The sequence below is a fragment of the Myiozetetes cayanensis genome, unplaced genomic scaffold (genome assembly GCF_022539395.1).
Source record: "Myiozetetes cayanensis isolate MyiCay16 unplaced genomic scaffold, myiCay2020 scf52, whole genome shotgun sequence".
NCBI classification, from domain to species: Eukaryota; Metazoa; Chordata; class Aves; order Passeriformes; family Tyrannidae; genus Myiozetetes; species Myiozetetes cayanensis.
Window position 1 is genome coordinate 128,706 of NW_026087765.1, and position 22,465 is coordinate 151,170.

The 22,465-nt window shown below is 60.4% G+C and overlaps 3 protein-coding genes across 4 annotated transcripts; 2 read left to right on the forward strand and 1 right to left on the reverse strand.

Moving 5' to 3' along the window:
• Positions 1–120: 120 nt before the first annotated feature.
• Positions 121–13,444, reverse strand: FBXW5 (F-box and WD repeat domain containing 5). 2 transcript variants are annotated; one of them, XM_050334324.1, is made up of 9 exons: positions 13,423–13,444; positions 12,716–12,921; positions 10,442–10,599; positions 9,630–9,804; positions 8,282–8,430; positions 6,496–6,976; positions 3,672–3,819; positions 2,409–2,621; positions 121–1,989 (listed from the first exon to the last, which is right to left on the reverse strand). In XM_050334324.1, the coding sequence occupies exons 2-9, from the start codon at positions 12,903–12,905 to the stop codon at positions 1,743–1,745; spliced, it is 1,761 nt and encodes a 586-aa protein (XP_050190281.1). In that variant the 5' UTR covers positions 12,906–12,921; positions 13,423–13,444; the 3' UTR covers positions 121–1,742. The 2 variants fall into 2 exon arrangements, with proteins under 2 accessions (XP_050190281.1, XP_050190280.1); XM_050334323.1 differs by lacking the exon at positions 13,423–13,444 and having other exon boundaries at positions 12,716–12,991.
• Positions 13,445–13,890: 446 nt separating this feature from the next.
• Positions 13,891–17,269, forward strand: C8G (complement C8 gamma chain). Its single transcript, XM_050334314.1, has 7 exons — positions 13,891–14,058; positions 14,647–14,783; positions 15,251–15,321; positions 15,623–15,730; positions 16,014–16,115; positions 16,428–16,466; positions 16,987–17,269. Exons 1-7 carry the CDS (start codon positions 13,933–13,935, stop codon positions 16,998–17,000), a joined length of 597 nt encoding a protein of 198 aa, XP_050190271.1. The 5' UTR covers positions 13,891–13,932; the 3' UTR covers positions 17,001–17,269.
• Positions 17,270–19,837: 2,568 nt separating this feature from the next.
• PTGDS (prostaglandin D2 synthase) lies at positions 19,838–22,464 on the forward strand. The gene is made up of 7 exons (XM_050334321.1): positions 19,838–19,992; positions 20,962–21,101; positions 21,214–21,290; positions 21,397–21,510; positions 21,707–21,808; positions 21,990–22,015; positions 22,296–22,464. Exons 1-6 carry the CDS (start codon positions 19,894–19,896, stop codon positions 22,013–22,015), a joined length of 558 nt encoding a protein of 185 aa, XP_050190278.1. The 5' UTR covers positions 19,838–19,893; the 3' UTR covers positions 22,296–22,464.
• Position 22,465: the final 1 nt, after the last annotated feature.

The following is a 22,465-nucleotide window of genomic DNA, read 5'->3' on the forward strand; positions in this document are numbered from 1 at the left end:
GGGAGGCAACCACAAGCTGGGCAGCAGTTCCTGCAGCCCCAGCCCAGCCCTGGGACAGTCCTGGCCTCAGCTCTGCCTCAGCAGAGCAGCACTCCAAAAAACAAGCTCACATTGCAGAGATGCTTTAGCAGAGTATTTATTCAATGCCAGAGTGAAGAGCAAAATTCAGTACAAACAACCCCTTGGTGCCTCACTGGCTGCTGCACCGAGCCACGGGCAGAGAGTTCACAGTTGGGAAAGAAGCTGTTCCTTCACTGTGTGACTGGACAGAGCGGGATGTGGAGCCTGTGCGCACACACACACACAGAGGAAGGAACTCCTTGATTCATGACAGAAAACCTGAGTACGGGGGTTTTGGAAGAAGCTGGGGCACAGCAGAATGTGGCTGCCAACTCTCCTGCTGCAGGGACTGCTAAAGCCATCAGTGCCATCATGACAGGAGCTGCCACCTCTGTCAGGTCTATCTGGCAGGCTGGGCTGGGGCTCCCAAGGGGGGCCCCAAAACACCTCCCCTTGCCTGTGCTGCAGCTTCTTCCCAGCCCCACTCTCAGGAGCGACAGCAGCTCCTGGGGGCCCTGGCTAGGCCAGGTCAAGATTAGGAGCTTCATTTTAGACTCTGACATTTGGGTACCTGCTGTGGGGAGAGAAGCTTCAGGGACAGACAGTGAACACCACTGAGTCCATAATCACTCCAAGTCACCGGCCCCACCAACCGCGGGATCCTGGGGGAGCTGAGCCCCCACCCACAGCGGGTCAGCCCCAGGGACAGGGAGCTTACTCAGCTGTCACTGCAGGCAGGAGAACTCTGTCCCCATCACCTGCAAGCGAATGAATACCTGAAGCACCCCTGGGTGCCTACACCTATTCACAGAGAACTTACCAAGAGAAGCTAAAGTGCCATGACTTGGGCAGCACGGGAGGGAGGTGATAACGAGCCATCCTCACAGGTGCCCCAGAATGGGACAGTACCTCCCTCACAATAAATACGTTCCTGATCCATAGCTTATTGAAGGGCTACTCAGCAGAGGAAGACAGAGGCAAAGCCAGCACCATGTTACCACCAGCCCTCCCCGCTCCCGAGTTTGGAGACTGGCAATATAAACACGCACTTGCCAACGAGGCATCAACAGGTACTGGAGGCCAGCCAGGCCCCCAGCCCTGCCTCCCTTCTGCCCCCTCACTGCCCCCTAATTCCTGCCACCCTCCCAGGAAGAGGCACCATGGGGAGGAGGCCCTCAGCATTCCTCAGCAGTCAGATGAGTTGCCCGTGGAGGTTTTGGACAAACACACAATAAAACGCCTATGTTAAAAGAGTCCTGCAGTCAGGCAGTGCAGCTGCACCACGGTCCTGCCAAGCGCTCTGCAGCAGCAGCTCCTGGCAGGGCCGGCCACGTCCCAGCCTCACACAGACCCACACTGGACATGCCTCAGTGTCCTCCAAACCCAGAGCTCACCCAGAGAGCTGTGCCCAAGTAGCAGCACTGGTGAGAAGCTGTGAGGAGCCCACCCTGCAGTGACCAGCTCAGCTGCTGCCCGATGGGCCCAGAATAGGCCCCTCGGCTCTTATGTCTGTCTTTGAAGCAGATGCTCCAAGGAGGAGGCAATTCCTGTCACTGGGGCTCCTCCTGGCTCAGCCATGGGATTTGTGTGCCCAGAGCTCATCTCTGCACAGGGCTCAGGGCTCTGCGAGCTCCGGAGGAGGTGCTGCAGTGAGGAAGCCGCAGGAGCAGGTGTACCTGGGTTCAGCTTTTCTGGTTCATGAGCCAGGAGAAGAGCAGTTTCCTGGGCCGGGGCCTCGTGGCCTGCCGGATGCGCACGGCCCGCGGGGACCGCCACACCTTGATGGTGGTGTCGTCGCTGGCCGTCAGCAGCAGCTCCTGCTCCACCGGGCTGAACGCCACCGAGTTCACCACGTTGTCATGCTGCAGCTTGGCCAGGCAGATGTTGTAGTGCCGGTCCCAGATGTAGCCGTGCCGATCCTCTGCCCCGCTGTGGCAGAGAGACACCAGTCAGGGCGTCACACTGGTCAGGGTGTCAGCCCAGCAGCCCTGCCACTGCCACTACTGTCCTGCCACAGGGATGGGGGCAGAGGGTGCTCCAGTTCCCCCCTCCAGAGCTTCACCCTGTGCAGGCAGCTCCCTTCAGGATCCAGGGCCCCCACAACACCTGCAGCCCCTGAGAAGAGCATTTGCCACCCACCACCAAACACACCACAACCCCAGATTGACCCTTTCTCAGAGATTTACAGCAGGAGCAGGACAGACAGCCTTTATCAGCATTCTCCAATTCAGTCCCTCTACTCTTTCCCACCCCGTTCCCTGCCCTGCTCACTCCAGCTGTCCTGCAGCAACGGCCCCAGGCCCTTGCGGATGCAGGGTCAGGATCCTGCCCGCCCACTTGCCACGCACCTCGCCACAAAGTCCCTGCTGACGTCCAGGAAGATAAAGAAACACTCCTCGTTGGGTGTGTAGGCGCGGTGCGCGCGCAGCGCTCGCTTCACCTCCTTCATCGTCTTCAGGTCAAACACGTGCAGGTCGATCTCCTCAGCGATGGGCGGCGGCTGCATCGGGTCGGAGATGACGCAGTCCCGCGGCCAGGCCCGGCTGTTCACGTACAGGTACCTGGGGCAGGGCAGGGAGGGGTCACCCCCACCATGCCACAGAGCTCACAGAGCCCCCGGCACAGCAGGCACTGAGCCTGCAGTCCAACTTGCTGAAATCCAGGCTGAAACAGGGGAACAGGCTCTGAAACACTCCTAGCCATGTTTGGAAAGGACAGCCACACCTGGGAGGTGGCTCTAGGGGTCAGGTCACACCTCTTTAATCCCATTAAACCCATCTTTAAGGATGGATGGGGGTGTCTTGTGGGCAAATACGGGGGGGATTTTGCCCCTCTGCCCCACTCAGGTGAGACCCCCCTGCAGTGCTGCCTTCAGTTCTGGGGCCCCATCAAAGGAAGGGCATGGAGCTGATGGATCAAGTTCAGAGGAGGCCACAGAGATGCTCTGAAGGCTAGAGTCCCTCTGCTCTGGAGCCAGGCTGGGAGAGCTGGGGGGGTTCACCCTGGAGGGGGCTCCAAGGGTAACTTAGAGCCCCTTCCAGGGCCTAAAGGGGCTCCAAGAGAGCTGGAGAGGGACTTTGGACAAGGGACTGGAGGGACAGGACAAGGGGGAATGGCTTCCCACTGACAGAGGGCAGGGTTAGATGGGATTTTGGGAAGAAACTCTCCTCACTGTGGTGAGGCCCTGGCACAGGTTTCCCAGAAAAGCTGTGGCTGCCCCATCCCTGGAAGTGTCCAAGGGTAAGTTGGATAGGGCTTGGAGAAACCTGGTGTAGTGGATGGTGTCCCTACCCAGGACAAGGGGGTGGGATCTATATGGATTTTAAGCTCCCTTTCAACCCAAACTATCCTAGGATTCTACAGGCAATCTGCCTCAAGAACAAGACACATTTGTGTGGGCAGCTCCTCCCCTCTCACAAGGCCTGACCCTGTCATGAGCTGGCTCAGGAATACATTCCTGCTGCAACCAGCAGTGATGCTCAGCACCTTCAGCACCAGGATGAGCTGGCACCTGCTCCATCCACCACAGTCATTTCCTCTCCTGGTCACCCCATAGAGCTCAGGAGCATCTCCTGCCCACCCTGGCAGTGGCTGGAGCCCCCCACACTTACCGGTGGTCAGGGGACAGGCCCATGCCGATGATGTGCCCGTGGATGTCAATGACGTGATCCAGGGAGTCAAAGAACTCATCTGAGCGCCTCTCCTCCCCCAGCACCGGCCCGGCCGTTGTCATCTGATGGGGCAGGATCCTTTTAATCCCTGTGGGACAGAGAGCAGAGGGAGGTGGTTCCACAGGCCACTGCTAGCAGGCAGCAGGGCTGGGGGAGTGCCCAGGTTTCAGGAAGAGACTTCCCCTGGTGCTGCTAAGAAGGGAGAACCAGCTCGCTGGTTGAGGACTGGGACAAGGCTGCTGTCCTGGCCAGGCTCCTTCAGTTCTCCAAGTGGGCTCTGGGTCAGGACCCTGCCTGTGAGCGAGACGCTGGCGCATCCAACCCCAGCCAGGGAGATGCCTGGCACCCGTGGGTACAGCCACACTGGCCCCAGTCCAGCTCCGAAGCACAAGGAGGCTGCGCTGGCCCGGGAGACACACCTGTTGCAGAAAGGTTTTTCTCCTAAATGAATCCCCAGGTCAGGCCCATTCCTGCAGTATCCAGCCTGGAGAAGCCCAGCATATGCACTGGCTGGGGCAGTTCTCCCTCAGTGCTGCCAAGTGCAAGTCAGTTCCAGAAAGCTCCAAGAACAGACCCTTAAACCCAAATTGCGCTCAAGTGCTTTGCAGCTTCTGAACCTCCTGACTAAAGGAGACACCTGAGATGGATCAAGCCCTGTCCCTTTCCAGTTCTGTTTGCCAGAGGTCTCAAACACAAGCCATCTCCAAGAGCTTCCTGGAGGACCCCTGTGAACCTCAGCAGCTCTTGGGCACACACAGGCTTCATCTTCAGCAGGTCCAGGAGGAGCTGGAAGATGGCTTAGTCCATCCCATCAGCCCTCTGAGGGAATTGCTGACAACACCCTGAATTTTACCCTCTCCTGCAGCCCAACAAGACAGGAGTGACATATCAATGCACCTCAAGTCAAAGGCCATTCCCAACACCCCTGCCTCTGAGCCTGGGTAGCCCAGGGCCTTCGGGACAGTACCCGTGTTCTTCCACCCCACTGGCACTGCTCACCAGCATCTTCATCCTCCCTTCCACAGCACCACACTCAAGACACATATGAGTTAGCAGGACAAGCTGCTCAGCTTGCCACCAACACGAGGAATGGGAGCTCAAGGACCTCAGGCTGGAAGAGGGCTGTGTGCCAGCAGCAGCGTGGCAGGTGAGCACAGAGTGAGCTCCTTCAGGTCCTGGGGCACAGAGCAGGAGCACCGGGGCCGGTTCCACACACAAAGCAAGGGCCAAATGACACTGCAGTGACTCATGGTAGGCCAGGAGCCGAGCCAGCGTCCAGCCCTGCGAGCAGCAGCCTGTGCTGGCCACCAGCCAGGGAGTCACAGAGTTCAAAGGCATCCAACAAATCCCTCTGCCCTGCAAGGCTGAGCAGGAATTCGGGAGCCTGTGCAGGAATTCGGGAGCCCAAAGGCTCTGCCTCAGTGTGTGGCAGCCTTGGTTCAGCCCAGGGGATCTGGGTGCAGCCCTGGCTCGGCCCAGGGCTGAGCCCAGTTGGGGTAGGCCAAGGTCCCCCACGGGTGTCTGCAGACCCAGCCACAGGATCAGAGCTCGCTCAGTCCAAGCCACGTTCCCAACCAAAGGAGGCAAAGACCAAGTGGCTCTTCTCCAAGTTGCCTACAGCTCTGTAAACTGCCTTCTCCCACCTTACTGGGTGGTACTGGTGTGGGACCAAGTCACAGGAAGGTCAAGAGACCCTGGCAGCAGGGAATCAAGACCGGAATTCTACAAGCAGTGAAAGGAAGTAAAACTCTCTGGCTTCGTAGGAGTCTTGCCTGGGAGCAGCTCTCTCCTTCCCTATGTTTCTGGTCCTTTCTACCTCTCTGCCAGTTTTAGGGTCTCTTTGGGAAGCAGCCAGACTACCTGGTCCTTTCTACCTCTCTGCCAGCTTTAGGGTCTCTTTGGGAAGCAGCCAGACTACCTGGTCCTTTCTACCTCTCTGCCAGCTTTAGGGTCTCTTTGGGAAGCAGCCAGACTACCTGGTCCTGCTCCCCACTATGCTGATTTCCCGTAAATTCAGGCTCTGCTAGTCCTGGTGCCTCAATAGGAGCACCCCAGGTGAGCAAGAGACATCTTAAACCAGGACAAGGTCCCCAGCAATGACACTGCCTGACACATGCTGCACCCACAGTCTGTTGTACCCCACTGAGCTGGGAAGCTGCATCATCACAGAAACACTGGTTGGGGCAGCGAATAACCCCCCGTGAAACCTCCCTAGTCCCAAGGCAGGGGTGCCCAAGTGCCTCACTGAGGCTGAAAGCCCATGGGAGGGTGGTTCCACACCAGGTAGAGGGGAGGAAGGCAAGGGGCAGAGGCAGGCAGGGCACTGACACCCAGAGCTGGGGGCACTGCACAAGCGACATGCACATGAACTCCATGATGCTCAGACCGGTCTTGCCTTGATGCCGTCTCCATCCCCACACGAGAACAGGACCAAGGTCCCTCCACACACCTCCCCCAGGGCAAGCCATGCCCTCCCCCTGCACCAGCTCGTGGTTGCGTCCTTAAACCAGAAACTCCTTCTTCATCTTCTGCTCAGCCCTCAACATGACTTTGGCCACGTGTCATCCTGGCAGCAACAAAACAACCCTCAGGCAAGTAAGTGCTTGTGAGGTGGAACCCCCTCCAGAACCCTGAGCAAACTGCAGCTCATGTCTCACAAACAGGCAGCAGAGAGACCAGGTCTTTTCTGGACCCAAATCCAGAGCCCAGCTGCAGCCCATGCCCCCAGGCTGGCCACCTGCCCCGGGCTCAGCCCCAGCCTTACCTATCTGGTGCGGGGAGTAGGTGAGGCATCCTGTGGTGAAGATTAAGTACTTAGTCTTGCTATTGCTGTCCGTGGGGAGCAGGTTTGGCTCAGGAGGTTTAGTTCTGTTACGCACAAACAGCTCGGCCACCTTTGTCTCCAGCTCCGTGTCAGTCATGGCAGGCCTCATGTGGCCCCCCATGATATCATCAAAGAACTGCTGCAGCCCATGCTCTGCCGGCACGCCCCCGGCACCCGGCAATTCCTGTACGGCTGGCTCTGGAGCCTGCTTGGGCTTGGCCTCTTCTTCCTCGCTGTCACTGCCGAGATCAAAGACTGGGCAGGTGGAGGAAGCAGCGAGCTGCTCCTCGTAGTCCAGGAGCAGGTCCGGGCAATCGTACCGGCTGCAGTCGGCCACCATCACGGTGCGGATGGTGCTGGCGTTCAGGTTCTGGATTTTGAACAGTCTCTTCACTACATTCACGTTCTCAGACTCGATGCCCTACAGGCAGAGGGGAGAAGTGAGCAGGAACCACCCCCATCACTCCCACAGTTCAAACCAAGACCTGAGCCAGTGCAGGGACACCAGCCACCACCAACCCTTTCACACTGCGTGTGGAGCACCAGTACAAGAACTGGCTCGAGGCTTGCCAGCTCTGCTGAGTTCCTTCCCATCCTGGACAGAGACATACCGAGGCAAAACAGTCCTGCAGGCAGGCAACAGTGGAGCTGGGGAGCACAGAGGCTGAGTAGCCCTCCTGCCATCCCAGCCTGAGGTCACCACCTGGTGCTAACTGGTGCTTTACAGTGCAGGGTCAGGAGCTGGACTCAATCCTTGTGGGTCTCTAATAACTCAGGATACTCCACGTTCTATAATCTATGAGGATTTCAGGACAAGGCCTCTGCCATAAGCATGAAGTAGGATCCCTCTGGCTCACAGCAGCAGTGGCAGAGGACCCTCGTGCTCCTAGAGTGTGCCTGTAGCCCGCAGCAGGACGAAGCAGGTCCCTCCCTGCCTCACTGCTCCCAGCCTACATCGGCGCTCCCACACCCCCATCACGGGCCAGGACCTTCCTGGTCTCTCAGGGTTGGAAGGGTTAATGCTGTATGGTCAGTGCAGCATGGAGATGTGGCTGTGGGAAGAGACTCTGCTACCAGAGGATTTCACCTGGGGTCAGCACCACATTAAAAACACAAAACATGGGGACGTGCAGCTGTGACATTGGGACAGAGGCCAAACATGGAAGAGGAACACGACTGCCAAGTGCCAGGGAATGAACGAGCAGTCTAAGGCCAGCACACACAGCTCTCCAGGTCTCACCATGGCATCAGAGACAGCACCGGGCCTGAGAAACCTCAGCAAGACCAGGCAGGGCTGAGATCAGCTCAGCCTGCTCCAGCTCCCAGGAAAAATGCCCCGAGCAACCAAGTGGGAGAAAGGCCATTGTTAGGACACATGCCAGGCTACAGCCATCCCAGGCCCAGCTTCAAGCTACCAAGGACCTTAGCAGCCTTGTTGTTAGGCAATGCATGCTCTGGGGCACTGCAGTCAAGTCCTCAGCCTAATTAATGGGGCAAGAGTTAATGGGATCTGAGGGCAGAGTCAGAATATTACAGTAGGGACCATGACACCAAGCGTGGAGAAGCCTCATGCGAGGGTTGCCTTGAGCTCAGAATCCTGAGGACAAGTCAGAGGAGACAAACAGGGATGACAGGAGGATTGGGCCATCCTTCCCTGCAGCTTTTCCTCCCCCAGGAGCCCACAGGAAGCTGCACTGCCTGTGGAGCTGGAAGGAAGGCAGCTCACCTGGAAAGCATTGTTCAGCCACAGCACCGAGCAGGAGGTTATGCGCCCAATCCGATGCAGATTGCCTGAGATCAAGTTGGTTTCGTTCAGCCAGCAGCCAAACACATCGTAGGGTTTATTCCTCACCCTGGAAAGCAGTGTGAAGTTCTCTGGAAGAGCGGAAACATGAGTGAGAGGCAATGACTCCCAGCAAGGGTCCTGGAGAAACAGGGCCTGTCTGCAGGACGGGTCTCTGCAGAACAGGCACTGAGGCAGCACTGCCAACCTCCACCCAGCTCCAAGCCACTGCTAAGGAGACACATTATTTCTATTTTCTAGAGAGATGTGTGATGAGACCTTGACAAGGGAAATCAAAACAACAGGGTAGCCTGACAGAGCACAGGGCAGTCCAACCTCCCAGCCTTTCCCTGAGTGGGGCCCAGGGGACAAGGATTAGTTAAACACATTCGGAATTTCACTCCTACTCCTGGGGCTCAGGGCCTTTCCCAGCAAGACAGCTGGACACTCCTGATTCCTGGCACAGTGAGACTGTGACACAGAGATGGTGAGAGGGAACTCAGTGGGGATTAGCCACATGCACAGGGCTGCACTAGAAGAGGTGAAAGAGGCTCAGGTGACAGCCCCTCAGAAAGCCATGGGAGACCTAAGGGTGAGATCCCAAAGGTCGTCTGAGGGCTGTATCCAGCACCTCTGCTCTGCTCTGGAGACAGGCTAAAAGAACTGGGGGTGTTCAGCCTGGAGAAGAGAAGACTCCAGGTAGACCTTAGAACCCCTTCCAGTACCTAAAGAAGTTCCAAGAGAGCTGGGGAGGGACTTTGGACAAGGGTCTGGAGGGACTGGACGAGGGAGAATGGTTTCACACTGACAGAGGGCAGAGGGGATATTGGGAAAAAATCCTTCCCTGTGAGGGTGGTGAGGACTTGGCACAGGTTGCCCAGAGAAGCTGTGAAGCAACCTGGGATAGTGGAAAGTGTCTCTGTCCATGGTAGGGGAGGAATGAGATGAGTTTTAAGGCCCCTTCCAACCCAAAATGTTATGGGGTTCTACAGTTCTATGCCTAGCACCACATGAGACAGAAACAGGAGCTTCAAGTCAGGTGGATAACCCTTGCCAGACTGTCACACAGGACAGAAGGTAAGTGAGGCTAAACACAAGCCATGCTGCCTTGGGGTGCTGTCGTGGTGACCCAAGCAGAGTTAAGGCTGTCCCCTCCAAAACTGTGATTTGAACCCCTTAGTTCAGGTGTTGGGTGTCAGGACAAGCTGAGGTGAAGGCCACTCTAAGAAGAAGGGAAGCCCAGCAGGCAGCACTCACCCCTCCTGGGAGCCCTAGTGAAGGCAGCACTTACCCATGCTGATCACAGCGATCTCCCCTGAGGAAGAATTGTGAGGCCCCACAAAGACACCCGATACCAGCAGAAGGGAGTCATCAGAGTTGAACTGGGAGAACTGGGTGTAGCTCCAGTTGTATGGCCTCATGTTGGAGCTATGCTGCAGGGAGATGTCCAGCTCATTGCTCCAGATCTACAGAGAAATGCACAGGCAGGAAACTGCTGAGAAGCCTGAGAGAGGTTCCACTTTATCTGTTCTGCCAGCACTCACCAGGATGTGAAAAACAAACAATATCACAAACCCCATTTAACTGCCTCCCAGTCCCCATATTCCTGTCAGAATTCCTCATTTCCCTGACAGAAAATTTTGAGGGGCTAAATGGAGACCTGCTCTCCATTGGTCAGAGAGGGTGTTCAGGTAGTAAATGTTGCTGTCACAGCTGGGTTTCCAACGTGTTCAGAGAGATTCCTCCCAGGACAACCACTTATGCAAGACATCTATTGCAGTGGATCATTATCTCCCCACTCTTTGTCAGACCAAGGTCACAACAGGGCACTGATTTGCACCTAGAAAGCACCAGAGCCAGGCAGGCACCTTGGCCACCTCCACACAAATGGGCTGGAGTGGAATCTACAGCCCTCAAGGGTACATTTGCAAAACTCATTAGTTCTGTGGCTTTGAGAACAGCTCAACATCCGCAGGAGCCAGCCTGAGTCCAGGGACATCTGGTCAAACCTCTCCTCTCCACAGCCTTCCCAAAGGCTGCTCTCAGGGCTGAGCCCCACTGAGCCACATCTGCAAGGGCTGGGCAGGGCAGCTGCCACTTTACCTTGACCGTGCAGTCTTTGGAGCAGGATGCAAACAGGCAGCCAGAGTGGGAGAAGCTGAGGTGCAAAACCTGGTCATTGTGCTCCTTCAGGGCCTGCACCTCCACGCAAGGGATGGTGTCGTAGAGCCTCTGGAACTCCTCATACCAGGAGACAGCAGCTGCAACACAGAGCAGGGCACGGCACAGGAGTGTGAGCAGAGGGGAGCACAGAGCCAGGCTAAACATGGCAGCAGGCTTTAATAAACCACCCTCCTGTGAGCAATGCCAGGAGCTCTGCTGGGGCACCAACCCAGGGCTGCAGCTGAGGTACCAGCACTCAGCATTTTCCTCAGTAGCTTCCCTAAAAAAAAAAAAAGCACCTTTCTGCCAGTACCCACACAGCTCCACACCTCTGCTCTCCAAACCAGCACAGCCCCTGCTGAAACAGCCAGGGCAGAGCTGTCAGACCAAAACCTTGCTCAGGTAAAAACAGTCCTTGAAGGCAGACATGCTCCAGCACAATCAAACCAACCAGAGAGGGAAGCTGCGGAGCTGCTCCTCACCATACCTGCCTCCGCATTGATTATCTCTGTCTTTTCTAATGCAGAATTAAGAGTTCCAGAAAGGGTCTGGGACCAGAAAAAAAACATCTCCATGAGGTAAGAGACTTGAAAAAATGAGAGAGAAGAATGGGAGCTGGACAGAGCGTGCCAGGAGAGGAGGAGCCCTGCAGCAGCACAGCCTGGGGTACACTCACAGCAATCCCACTGACAGCCAGAGGAGAGACAAATAAAGAAGATTTTTAACAAAGGGCCCAGCCAGGCAGCCTACAAACTTCTTGCAGCAGCAAATCCCAAAGAAGCAAAGAGGATTAGACATGTACATGGATAAGGGCCAACTTTCCTAGTGACACTGAACAGGACTGAAGGATTTTTTGGAACATGCTGCAGCCCAGGAGGCACCTGGTCCCAGAGGAAGGGACCAGCTGATATCAGCACGTCCACTGCTGCTCACAGCCTGGGCACTTCAGGCTCCTCTGAACCTCCTGGGCCCAGCCCATCTGGCTGGGAAACAGCCTGGACAGGCCCCACCTGGCCAAGCAACCCCAACATGTCCCCTTATAGACCCACTGGATACATTCCCCCAGCCGTGGAGCTGTGAGGGGCGGGCAGGCTGGTAGAGGTATTCCCCAAACTCCCTCTCCAGCCCCTTCCCAGGCCTGCCAGCTGTCCCTGTCCTGCTGCCTCCTGCAGGGTGCCTACAGCTCCAGCAGCCAGGGAGGTGCCTGAATATGTTACTGAGCTACACCAACTGCTCCATCCTAATTAGTGCTCAACAACAGGGCTGGCAGCTGACTAACCAGCTCCAGGAGACTGGGAGGGAACAAGGCTGGTCAAAGAGTCTCAGATAAACCCTAGAGAGAACATCCCAAGCCCGACAGAGCTCCCAGGGTCTGCAGAAGTGAAGTCATGCAGTCTGAGTCATCCCATCCACATCCCACCTCCCCCTAGAGCCCTTCTGCTCTGGTGTTCCTGGTGCAGGGGGATGGGCTCCTGCTGCTTGATCCCTGGCATTCCTTCCTGCCCTTCTGGAGCCACTACAACTCCTGATCCAGGACCAATTCCCTCAGCCCCTGCTGGGAGCTCCCTGCAGCACACTGGGAACAGGCTGCTGGGGGCAGCAGGGGCTCTGCTGGCAGGTCCCTGTCCCCGCGTGTGACAGGGCCTGTCCCCGCGTGTGACAGTGCAGCCACCCTTCCTGGCTGCACCAGACTGCGTCCAGCTCTGCGTGCTCAGAGGGAACAGAGCTGTGACCACATCACTGCCACCCTGGAGCCTCTGACAGCTCAACCAGGGGTGGCCCTGCAGGGCTCCCTCAGCTCCTGCTGTGAGCTCAGACCAAGCCCCACCTGCCCTGGCACAGCGGGGCAGCTGCTGCCTCAGCTCCCAGTGCCACCCCAGGGCCACACCCCCAGACAGGCACAGTGCTCCTGCACAGCCAGAGGTGCTGTGGCAGTGCCCACTCCAGCCAGGGGCTGCAGGGAGCTCATGAGGACAAGCCAGTAGTGGCTCCACAGACCCCAGGCCAGCCACGGTGGTGACCCCCTGCTACTGCCGGGACCCCTCTGGGCTGCAGCCCCTGAGAGCAGCTGCCAAGCATCTCCTTCCCGTGAAAGGGAGGGAAAGGCATTTCCAGCCCTCTGACCCCGATTCTGAGGGGTCTGGGCAGCCCCAGAGCCCTCCCGAGCACAACAGCCCAGCCGGGGGGACGGGCGGGGGGCTCAGTGCAGCTCACCCGGGTGCCGCGGCACGTCCCGGGACACGCGGTAGTAGCGGTAGAACAGCTCCTTCCACAGGAACTCGTCGCGGGCCACGGCGCGCCACTGCCGGCACACGAGCCCGACCGAGAGCACGTCGCTGTGGTCCAGGTACAGGAAGATCTCGAACAGCACCGGGTCGGGCAGCCGGGGCCCGCCCGCCGCCATCGTGGCATCCTGCCGCCTGCGCCGGGGGGAGGGTCAGGGACCGCACCGGGACCGCGGTACTCCCTGGGCCCGGTATCCCCGCTCCCCCCATGCAGTCCCCGCTGTCCCAGTTCCCCCCCGTTCCCGGTGTTACCGGCCCCTCCCCCGTTCCCGCTGTCCCCGTTCCCGGTATTCCCGGTGTTCCCGTTCCCCCCGTTCCCGGTATTCCCGCTGTTCCCGGTCCCCCCCGTTCCCGCTATTCCCGGTATTCCCGCTGTTCCCGGTCCCCCCCGTTCCCGCTATTCCCGGTACTCCCGGTGTTCCCGGTCCCCCCCCGTTCTCGCTATTCTCGGTACTCCCGGTGTTCCCGGTCTCCTCCGCTCCCGCTATTCCCGATACTCCTGGTCCCCCCCGTTCCCGCTATTCCCGGTACTCCCGCTATTCCCGGTGTTCCCGGTACTCCCGGTGTTCCCGGTGTTCCCGGTCCCCCCCGTTCCCGCTATTCCCGATACTCCCGGTGTTCCCGGTCTCCCCGCACCTCGGCGGCTCCGCTGCTCCCGCCCCCCTCACTTCCGGCCGCCGCTCCGGGCGCGCCCCTGCCCGCCAATCAGGTCGCCGCATCCCGCCGCAGCCCCGACAAATCGAGCACAGAGCTCCCCACCACGCCCCAGGCGTAGCGAGAGGAGTGCGGCACGATCGCTCCCGCGGCGGCAGCGCTGCCCCGCCCGGCCAGGCCCCGCCCCCTCGGGCACACCACGCCCCACCTGAACAGGCCCCGCCCACCCGGACTGGCCCGGGGGCGGGGCCCGGCCCGGTTCCCCCCGGGCCCCTCTGCTGGCCCTGCCCCCGGTCCTGACCCCAGTCCTGCCCCAGGTCCTGCCCCCTCTCCTGTCCCGTGTCCTGCCCCCTCTCCTGCCCCCTGTCCTGACCCCAGTCCTGCCCCCTCTCCTGTCCCCGGTCCTGCCCCCTGTCCTCTCCCCTGTCCAGCCCCCTCTCCTGCCCCAGTCCTGCCCCAGTCCTGCCCCGCCGCCTCCCAGCACAGCGTCCCATGGCGTTCCTGCGCTCCCTGCTGCTGCTGCTCGGGCTGCTCCTCACGGCGCGGGGGCGGCGGCCGCTCCCTACCCAGAGCCCGCTGGACAAGGTGCCGGCTCAGGAGGGGTTCAGCCTTCCCCAGGTGAGGGTTTGGGCCGGGACCCCACACTGGAGGGGCTGCAGGGAGTGCGGGGGCTCCCGTTCCCCTCTGTTTTCCCCGAGACTCAGCCTCCCAGCCCGTCCCCCAGCTCAAACCCCCGTGTCCCCGCACACAGCAGGGTGGCAGAGCCCAGCTCAGCCCCAGCGCTGCCTGCAGGGCTGCCCACGGGCCCGGAGCCTCGGAGGGACCTCTGTGCTCACCCAGACAGACCCCAGCTGTGGGTGCAGCCACGGTCGCTCTGGGGCCTGGGGTGAGCTGGGGCTGCAGTACTGAGTGAGACCCAGCACACACGTGGCGTGGGACGGGGGTGCCCGCAGCCCATTGGGCAGTGTGAGCCGTGGGCAGGTGCCTTTGACACCCCTACAGAGCCCCCAGCCTATCCCCGTGCCAGGCTTCTCTCTGCCCTGCCATCCTACCCACCGGGTCACAGAGGGCAGTCGTGTCCTGGGGGCACCCCGAGGGACAGGCTGTGGACAGCGGTGCCAAGTGAGGGTATAGTAGGTGCTTGGGGTGATTGGGGGTGCCCTGGGCTGGTGGCTCTGTAGATGGTGCCACCCCTGTGCCGTGCAGCTCGCAGGGAAGTGGTTCCTGGTCAGTGTGGCCTCCCGCTGTAACCACCTGGCAGAGCACAGCCACCAGCTGGATGCCACCACAGCGATGGTGAGTGTGGACGGAGAAAGCCTGGCCATCAGCACCCTCAAGAAGCTGTGAGTAACAATGGGCAGGGGGGCTGCAGGCAGGAACAGGGGTGCTGTAGGCAGGTCACAGCAGGACTGGTGCCCTGGGATGGGGGACGCTGGGTGGGATGGGAACTCTGCAGGTAGGTCAGAGCAGTGCTAGTGCCCTGACTGCTGGCTCTTGGGGCCACCCCAGGGGCAGCACAGCTGAAGATGAGGATCTTCCCATCTGTGAGCACTTCCCCCTGGCCTGATGGGCCCTGAGGGTCTGACCAGGCTCAGTGCTGAAGGGAGGGGTCAGGGACCCCCTCAGGCTCAGCAGGTGTTGGGGCTCAGCATCTCTCATGATGTCTCCACAGGGCTCGGGGACATCTCTTTCCCTGGGGAGAAAACAAAGTCCCAAGGAAATACCATGTGTGCCCTGGCACTCAGGGTGTTCAGGAACCTGGGGGGATCCTCCCCAGCCTGTGCTGACACTTCCTCCTCTCCCTATGCAGGCATGGGATGTGCTGGGAAATCAGGCAGCGCTACCTCCCTGCGCAGGCCCCTGGACGCTTCCTGCTGAAGGGTGAGGGACACCAGGCTGGGGTGGCAGGGGAGCTGCTCTTCAGGGCAGGGCTTTGGTACCAGTGTCCCTCTTCCCAGTGCCCTCCCAGTATCTTACTGCTGGGCTCTCTAAGTGCCAGATGCCATCACAGGTGATGCCGTGGGGTGGTGCCTCTCGGGGGGTGCAGGGGGGAATGGTGCCTGTGGGGCTGCCCCACTCTGGCCCTGATTTTCACTCCTTGCACATCTGGTTTATGGTGAAACAAGGCCCTGCATGGTGCCAGGGCTAAGCAGGGTTAACCAGGACTCTCTGTCCTTTCCAGGCCGTGGGCACAGCAGCAAGGTGGATGTGGTGGTGGGTGAGATGGACCCCAGCAGCTTTGCCATCCTCTATTACCAGAAGGACCAGAGCGTCTCTGTCAAGCTCTATGGTGGGTGGAGGCTCAGGGGCTCGTGGCAGGTGAAGGACAGGGGTGGGAGACCCGTGCTGGGCTCAGGGGATGGTAGCCTGAGCCTCAGAGGACCCAGACATGGGAATAGGGTCTCCTGAGAGTCACTCCCCAGCTGGACAATTGTCCCCAAAGGCTGAGGGGGGAGCTGATAAGGGGGAAACCAGGAACTCACTTCTGTGAGTTGAAAGACCCCCAGAACCCTGAGCTTTGGGACAGGGCCAGGCAGGGCCCAGGGCCGCTGACAGTGTCTCCCCCCCTGCAGGACGGACCAGCCAGGTCAGTGATGCCGTCGTGGACAAGTTTGAACGGCACGTGAGGGCTGTGGGTCTCAGCGAGGATGTGACCTACTACTTCCCCACCTACGGTGAGTGGCACCTGGTCTCTGGGGAGCAGGGGACCCCATGGCAGTGGCTGCACCCAGGGGCAGGGCCCAGCATCAGGGGCTGGGGTCCAGCCCCTCCAGTGTGGGGAGGGGGAGGCACATCCCCAGGGGTCTGAGCAGCTCATGGCCCCGTGTCACCACAGCGGGGCCACACGTGGGGTCTGTCCTCATGCTGTGGCCACCCCAGGGGCAGAGATGCAAGGACCAGGGCTGTGCCTCGCAGTGTCCTGGGGGTGCAGGGTGGGGGGTGCCAGGTCCCAGGGAGGGTGACCCCCCAGGCTCTGTCTCTCGCAGGGTTTTGCAACTCCACAGACAAGTTTCACGTCCTTGATGGTGAGTTGGGGATCCTGGGTGATGTGCTGGGACCCCCATGTGCCAGGCTCGGCCCCACACTGGGCACCAGTGGGGTGTGCCTGTCCTGGCTGGGGGCTGGGCACACTGGGCCAGACCCACACCACACCACAGCCGTGTGGTCCTGCCCCAGGAGCATGGGGGCACTGGCCTGGCAGGGGCAGCCACGCCAGACCATCCCTCAGGACAGAGTCTCTCTGTGCCCTTTTGGGGTGAGGAGGTGGCAAAGAATCACCCAGGATGGGCATGAGGTGCATCCTGGCAAAGCAAACCCCATTCAACCCCTACATGGCTCACACTGGGATGGATGGGTCTATATTGCTGTTTCCTGGGGTGGTCTGGGATGGGGTGTCCTGGCACAGGAACACCCTGGGCTGAGGGCTGGGTGCCTGCAGACAGCTCTTTCACTTGTCATTGGTGCTTGGGAAGGCACAGGTGGGTCTCCAGGCCAGGTGCTAGGCTTGGACACCCCCCAGCCCCTCAGCACTTCTCTTCCTTCCAGAAACAAAGCTGTAGGTGCAGATGGAGTTGCCGGGGGTTCCCCAGAGCTCAGCCCTCACCTCATTCAGCTGCCCATGGCCATGCGGGTCTGAGCCGTGCTTTGGTCATCCCCATCTGCTGCACCACAGCCCTGGAGCCAGCTCTGGGGCTCTCCAGTGCCTCCAGGTGTGCTGGCAGCCCCATCTGTCCTGGTCCTGCACCCTCTCAGCTTGTGTCACCCCTGTGCTCTCTGCACCAGTGTCCTGCAGGAGCCAGCAACACCCCAATAAACACCTCAGAGAAGAGCCTTTGTCCAGGCCAGTCACCTCTTGGTCTGCCCCAGCCAGGCCAGCACTGCCTCCGTCCTGGGCTGCCAGTGCCCTGGAATCACAGCATCACAGAATATTCTGAATTAGAGATGTGCTCCCAGATGGGGGTGTGCCAGGGGGGTGTTGGGGGATGTGCAACCCCCTTCCATACAGCCCTCTCATCCTCTCCCTGAGCCCTGCCCCAGCCATGGGACCCCGAGGCAGGAGTTGTGGCGGTTCCTGGGATGTGGGGCACGTAGGTCTGGCTGGGGCGAGGGAACACCCAGCACTGAGGGCAATGCCTGGGGCCGTGGGGGGCACAGACTTGGGGGGCACTGGGCACCAGCACAGCATCTGCCTTTTCCCCCAGCAAGCTGGGATATCCGTCAGGGACTGCAGAGGAGGAAATCTCAGCCCCACAGAATTTCTGCTTCCCATCTCCAGGGCCTCCGGGACAGGGAAACGCCCTATTCCCCTGCCCTAGCCCTGGGGAGCGTGTTCCCCGAGGGGAAACCCTGCCCACACAGCCAGTACCCCTTGGAGAGCCAGGCTGGGATTGCTGGAGGGGCTTGGACCAGAGGAGAGCCCCAGGGTTAATGCTGCAACCCCTCACGGACCCCTCTTCCCTGTGTGTGGAGCCTGGCTGAGGCCACATGTGCCAGGTGAGCGGTGTCCATTGCCACTGGCATTGGGAGGGGACGGGGAGCACCCCTCAGCAGGCGGGTGGGGGGCCCCAGCCCTCTGCAGCCCCTGGGGCAGGCAGCAGCCCTCTGCCCCCAGCACTGGCATTTTGCAATAGGAGCGGGAACTGGTAACACATGTTGTTTATCAGGGAATTATGTAAGAGACGCCACGTGATGTGCCCAGAGCCAGCCCTGTTCCCACCATCCACGTAGAGGTTAGCGGTGTCCAGCCCCGCTCTTAGACCCCCTGGCCACCACCTGAGGCTGTCAGAGCCTGAGGTGGTGGGTCCAGCTCACTTTCTGCCCTGTGCCCACCTGCACCCCACGGTGGCTGCACTGTGGTAGGGTGATGGGAGGCAAGGAGAGAGCCCTGGGGAGCTGGGCTGGTCCCCAAGGACCACACATACCCTGTGCCCACTGTCCCATCTCAGCCCATCTGTGGTGGGGGCTAAACCATTTCTGGGTGCAAACACCCAAGTTGTGTCCAAGAGTCTGTGTCCAGCCACCGTGGGGACCCCATCCTGCCCCCCAGCTCTGCTTACCCTGCACCGTGCCACTGTCGGTGCCCCCTTTGCCCCCACATGCCCCTGTGCTCCAGAACCTGCACCTAGCATTGCCACCCAGGTCTTTGGGCTGGTTCCCAGCTTTGCCACACCCAGGAGAGCTGCGAGAGTGGGCACCGCCCAGGTACCCGTACCCATCAGGCACCCCCTCCTGCCACCTGGGCAGGGAGCTGGGGGTACCCAGAAAGCAGGGGGGCCTTTGTGTTCCTGCTGCAGTGCTGGGTGACAGTGACACCCCTGGGTGCTCCCTGCTTGTGTGCCCGATGGAGAGAGCCCCCTGGGGAGGCCGAGTCCCAGCCCAGCATGTGGGGCCCCAGCTGGGCTCTCGTGATGCTCAGTCCTGCCTGGCTCAGCTTTTGTTTTGTTTTCATAAATCCACGGGGCTGGGCAGGCGCGGGGGTGCACAGGGCAGGGCGGCCTCACAGCGGGGTGTGGGGAAGGGAATGTGCAGGGGGGCCTGTCAGGGGAAAAACAGCTGTTGTGAAAACATTCTCCTTACGTAAAGCACCTTGGCAGGGCCGCGGGGCTGGGGTTCTGCCCGGCACGGCCAGCCCTGCCCAAACCCTGCCAGACCCACGGGTGCTGCTGCTGGCACCCAGCATACATCCCCTCCCCTCACTCTGCAGGGGGGTCCCCAGATTAAGGGGGAGCATCTCAGCGCCTGCTGGTGACCCCAAACCAAAGGGAAGGGCATCTCCAGCCCCTCTTGGCACAGGGTGCGGGGTGGGGGGGGAGGGGGTATGTGAAATTCTGGGGTCCATCTGGCTGCGTTCTGGTGCCCAGGGAGCTGAGCATCGGGGCTCCCCAGCTTGCCAGTGGGATGAACCGGAGCTGCGCCTTGGTGGGACACTCCCAAGGGTCCTGGGGCCAGCCGAGATTCTTCCTTGGGTGATGCAGGGACTCGAATCAGGGCAAAGCAGGGGGTCCTACAGGAGTACACACAGGTCCCCAAGTCCCATGGGTCGGGTTGGGACCGGGCAGGCATCGGGCATTCCCTCCACTTCAATGGAGCCCCTTTCTGAGTCCGGGTGAGGTTACTCCGTGCAGATGGGGCAGCCCCCACTGCCGACCCCGGCCGCGGCGCTGGCGGCAGGGAGGGCCGTGGGCTGTTTTCATTGCGGAGCGATTTGGCTCCCGGAGCAAACACGTCGTATCAACAGGAGGGCAACGTTCGCAGCATCCCCTGCCTGCCCTTTGGCTTCGGCGCTCAGCCCCGCTCCAGCTTGCATAACGGCACGGGGGGAGGCAGGGCTGGCCCCCCGGGGGGCCCCGCACCGCCTGCCCATAAATAGGGACTGGACGAACGCTGCAGCGCTGCAGCTCTGCCTCCAGCTCTCGCTCGGCTCGGCTCGGCTCGGCTCGGCTCGGCTCGACCATGCAGGCCACGCTGCTCAGCGTCCTGGGGCTGGCCCTGCTCGGGGCACTGCATGCCCAGGACAGCATTCCCATCCAAGCCGACTTCCAGCAGGACAAGGTGACCCATCCCAGCAGGCATCAACTGCTTGGAGGTTTGGGGTGTTTTGGGGGATTCTTGCCCTGAAAATATGTGGAGTGGGTGGTGCAGATGGATGTGGGGCCAGGCTGGCACCGGGAGGGCATGGGACTGGTGCACACACAGCCCCCCATCCTGAGGACCTCCCAACACCTGGTTTTGATGGCTCTGGAGGGGATCCAGCATCCCAGCTCCAGTCTGTGGGGCAGAACTATGGGTTAGGTGTGGGTCTGAGCTGCTGCTGTGCCATGGAATGGGTGTAATTATTCAGGGATCTTACAGAGAAGACTGAGAAAAGCAATCTCAGTCTGAGAGTCAGCATGGAGATGGGACATGGAAACTACTCCCTGACAGAGACCCCAGCCAAGAGCCCCCAAAAAACAAAGACTGCTCTGCCGAGGTGTCCCACGTACCCTTCTGTCTCTGGAAAGGTCCTGGGGGGCCACAGCCACCCAAGGGAGGTGATGGGGATGGAGGCACTTCCTGCAAGGATGGACATCTGGGATGTTCTGCAAGGGTGATGCTAGCACAGCCCCTCTCCAAGGCTGGCAGTTCCCTTTGGAGAGCACCGTGATGCTGACCCCAGGGACTGGACTAGGGCCATGCTGGACCCAGGGTCCTGACTCCTCCTTGAGCACCCAGATGGACAGAAATGGCATCTCAGAGCCAGACGGTCCTGTCACCTTTGCCAGTGTGGGAGCAAGGAGGGAGGAAACACCCAGGTGCTGAGCAATGGAGGGCACGTCATGAAACAGGGATTTCATGGCCCCTGGGTTTTGTGGTTGCCAAGAGCTGCAGCAGCTCCCGGGGGATGAGGACCCGAGGACACCATCCTGCTATGGGGAATGGTCTGCCAGGGGAGAGAGACATGGCCTGGGCTGGGGCTGGTGGGGGCCTGAGGGGCAAGACAGGGTCTGCACCCCTCTGGGACTGAGTGGAGGTTGTGTGCAGCTCACAGGGAGATGGTACAGCATCGGCCTGGCCTCCAACTCTAACTGGTTCAAGGAGAAGAGGCACCTAATGAAGATGTGCACCACCATCATCTCCACCACCGCAGATGGAAACCTGGAAGTCACCTCCACCTACCCTAAGTATGGGCATGGGGAAAGAGTGAGTGGGGAGGGGGTGCTGGGGGTGGGCACTGGTACATCCCCCCACCACTCTGACATCCTTGTGCTGTGCTCATGCTGTGTGTGATCTCAGGGGTGACCAGTGCGTGACAAGGAACAGCCTTTACACCAAGATGGAGCAGCCAGGGCGGTTCAGCTACACCAGCCCCCGTGAGTGCCCCCTGACCACAGGGCAGCCCTGCTGTCACTGTCCCTGCTTCTGCCTTGGGGCTGATTTGGAGCCTGGGGCTGAGCTGTGCTCCCCTGTCCCCCACAGGCTGGGGCAGCAAGCACGACATCCGTGTGGTGGAGACCAACTATGAGGAGTATGCCTTGGTGGCCACCCAGATCTCCAAGAGCACAGGCCCCTCCACCATGGTGCTGCTCTACAGTACGTCTGCCCTGTGCCCCCATGCTGTACAGCCCCCAGGACCTCCTGGAACGTCTCTCTCTCCCATGGGAGAAAGGCAGCACCATCTCCCAGGCTGGGGTGACCTCTGGGATAATGGCTGGGTTGGGACCCCCTTGCTGGGCTGCCCGTGCCCCCGTGCTGGTGGGGCTGCCCCTCACCCTGCTCTTGGCTGCAGGCCGGACCAAGGAGCTGAGTCCTGAGCGCCTGGAGAGGTTCACCCAGTTCTCCAGGGAGCAGGGCCTGACAGACGATGAGATCCTCATCCTGCCCCAGACAGGTGAGGCTGGAGGCACAGGGAGGGTGGTGGGGAGCAGGGGTTGAGATACCCCAAGGGGGCTGAGAGGGAGGAGACCCTCCTGGCCTGTTCCTGCCTCAGTGTGGGGCCATCCATGGGGTGCCCCCATACATGGTTCCTGGGGGGGGCTGAGGATGATCTCCCCTTTTTCTTCCTCTCACAGACAAATGCATGGCAGATGCTGCCTAGGTAAGTCCTGCCTTTGCTGGGGGTCAGACCAGCCCTGCGGGAGGGTCGGGGGTGTTCAGAGCCACTGCATCCCACGGAGCCGACAGTGCCTCGCCAGCCCTTCCCCAGGCTGTTCCTCTCCTTACCCCTACGAGGGATTCCCCATCCTGGCCCTGTGGGGTGCCTCAGGCCCTGGGCAGTCTGTGCTCACCCACTCAGGGTTGTGCTGGCTGGGCCTATATCCCCAGTGTGTCCCCCTGTCTCCCCCAGCTCAGCTGTGCTCACCCCCCGTCTCTTCCAGGTGATCACCCCAGCTGCTGCCAGCCAGAGCCACGACAGTGCCGCGAGCTGGTGACCACCCTGTCCCATCCCAGCCCCAGTGCACCCCACAGCACTGCAGCAGCCTTCGCTCCCTGGCTTCACACCCCACACCTGTACCCCCGTCCCCATTAAAGCCCATATAAAACCAAC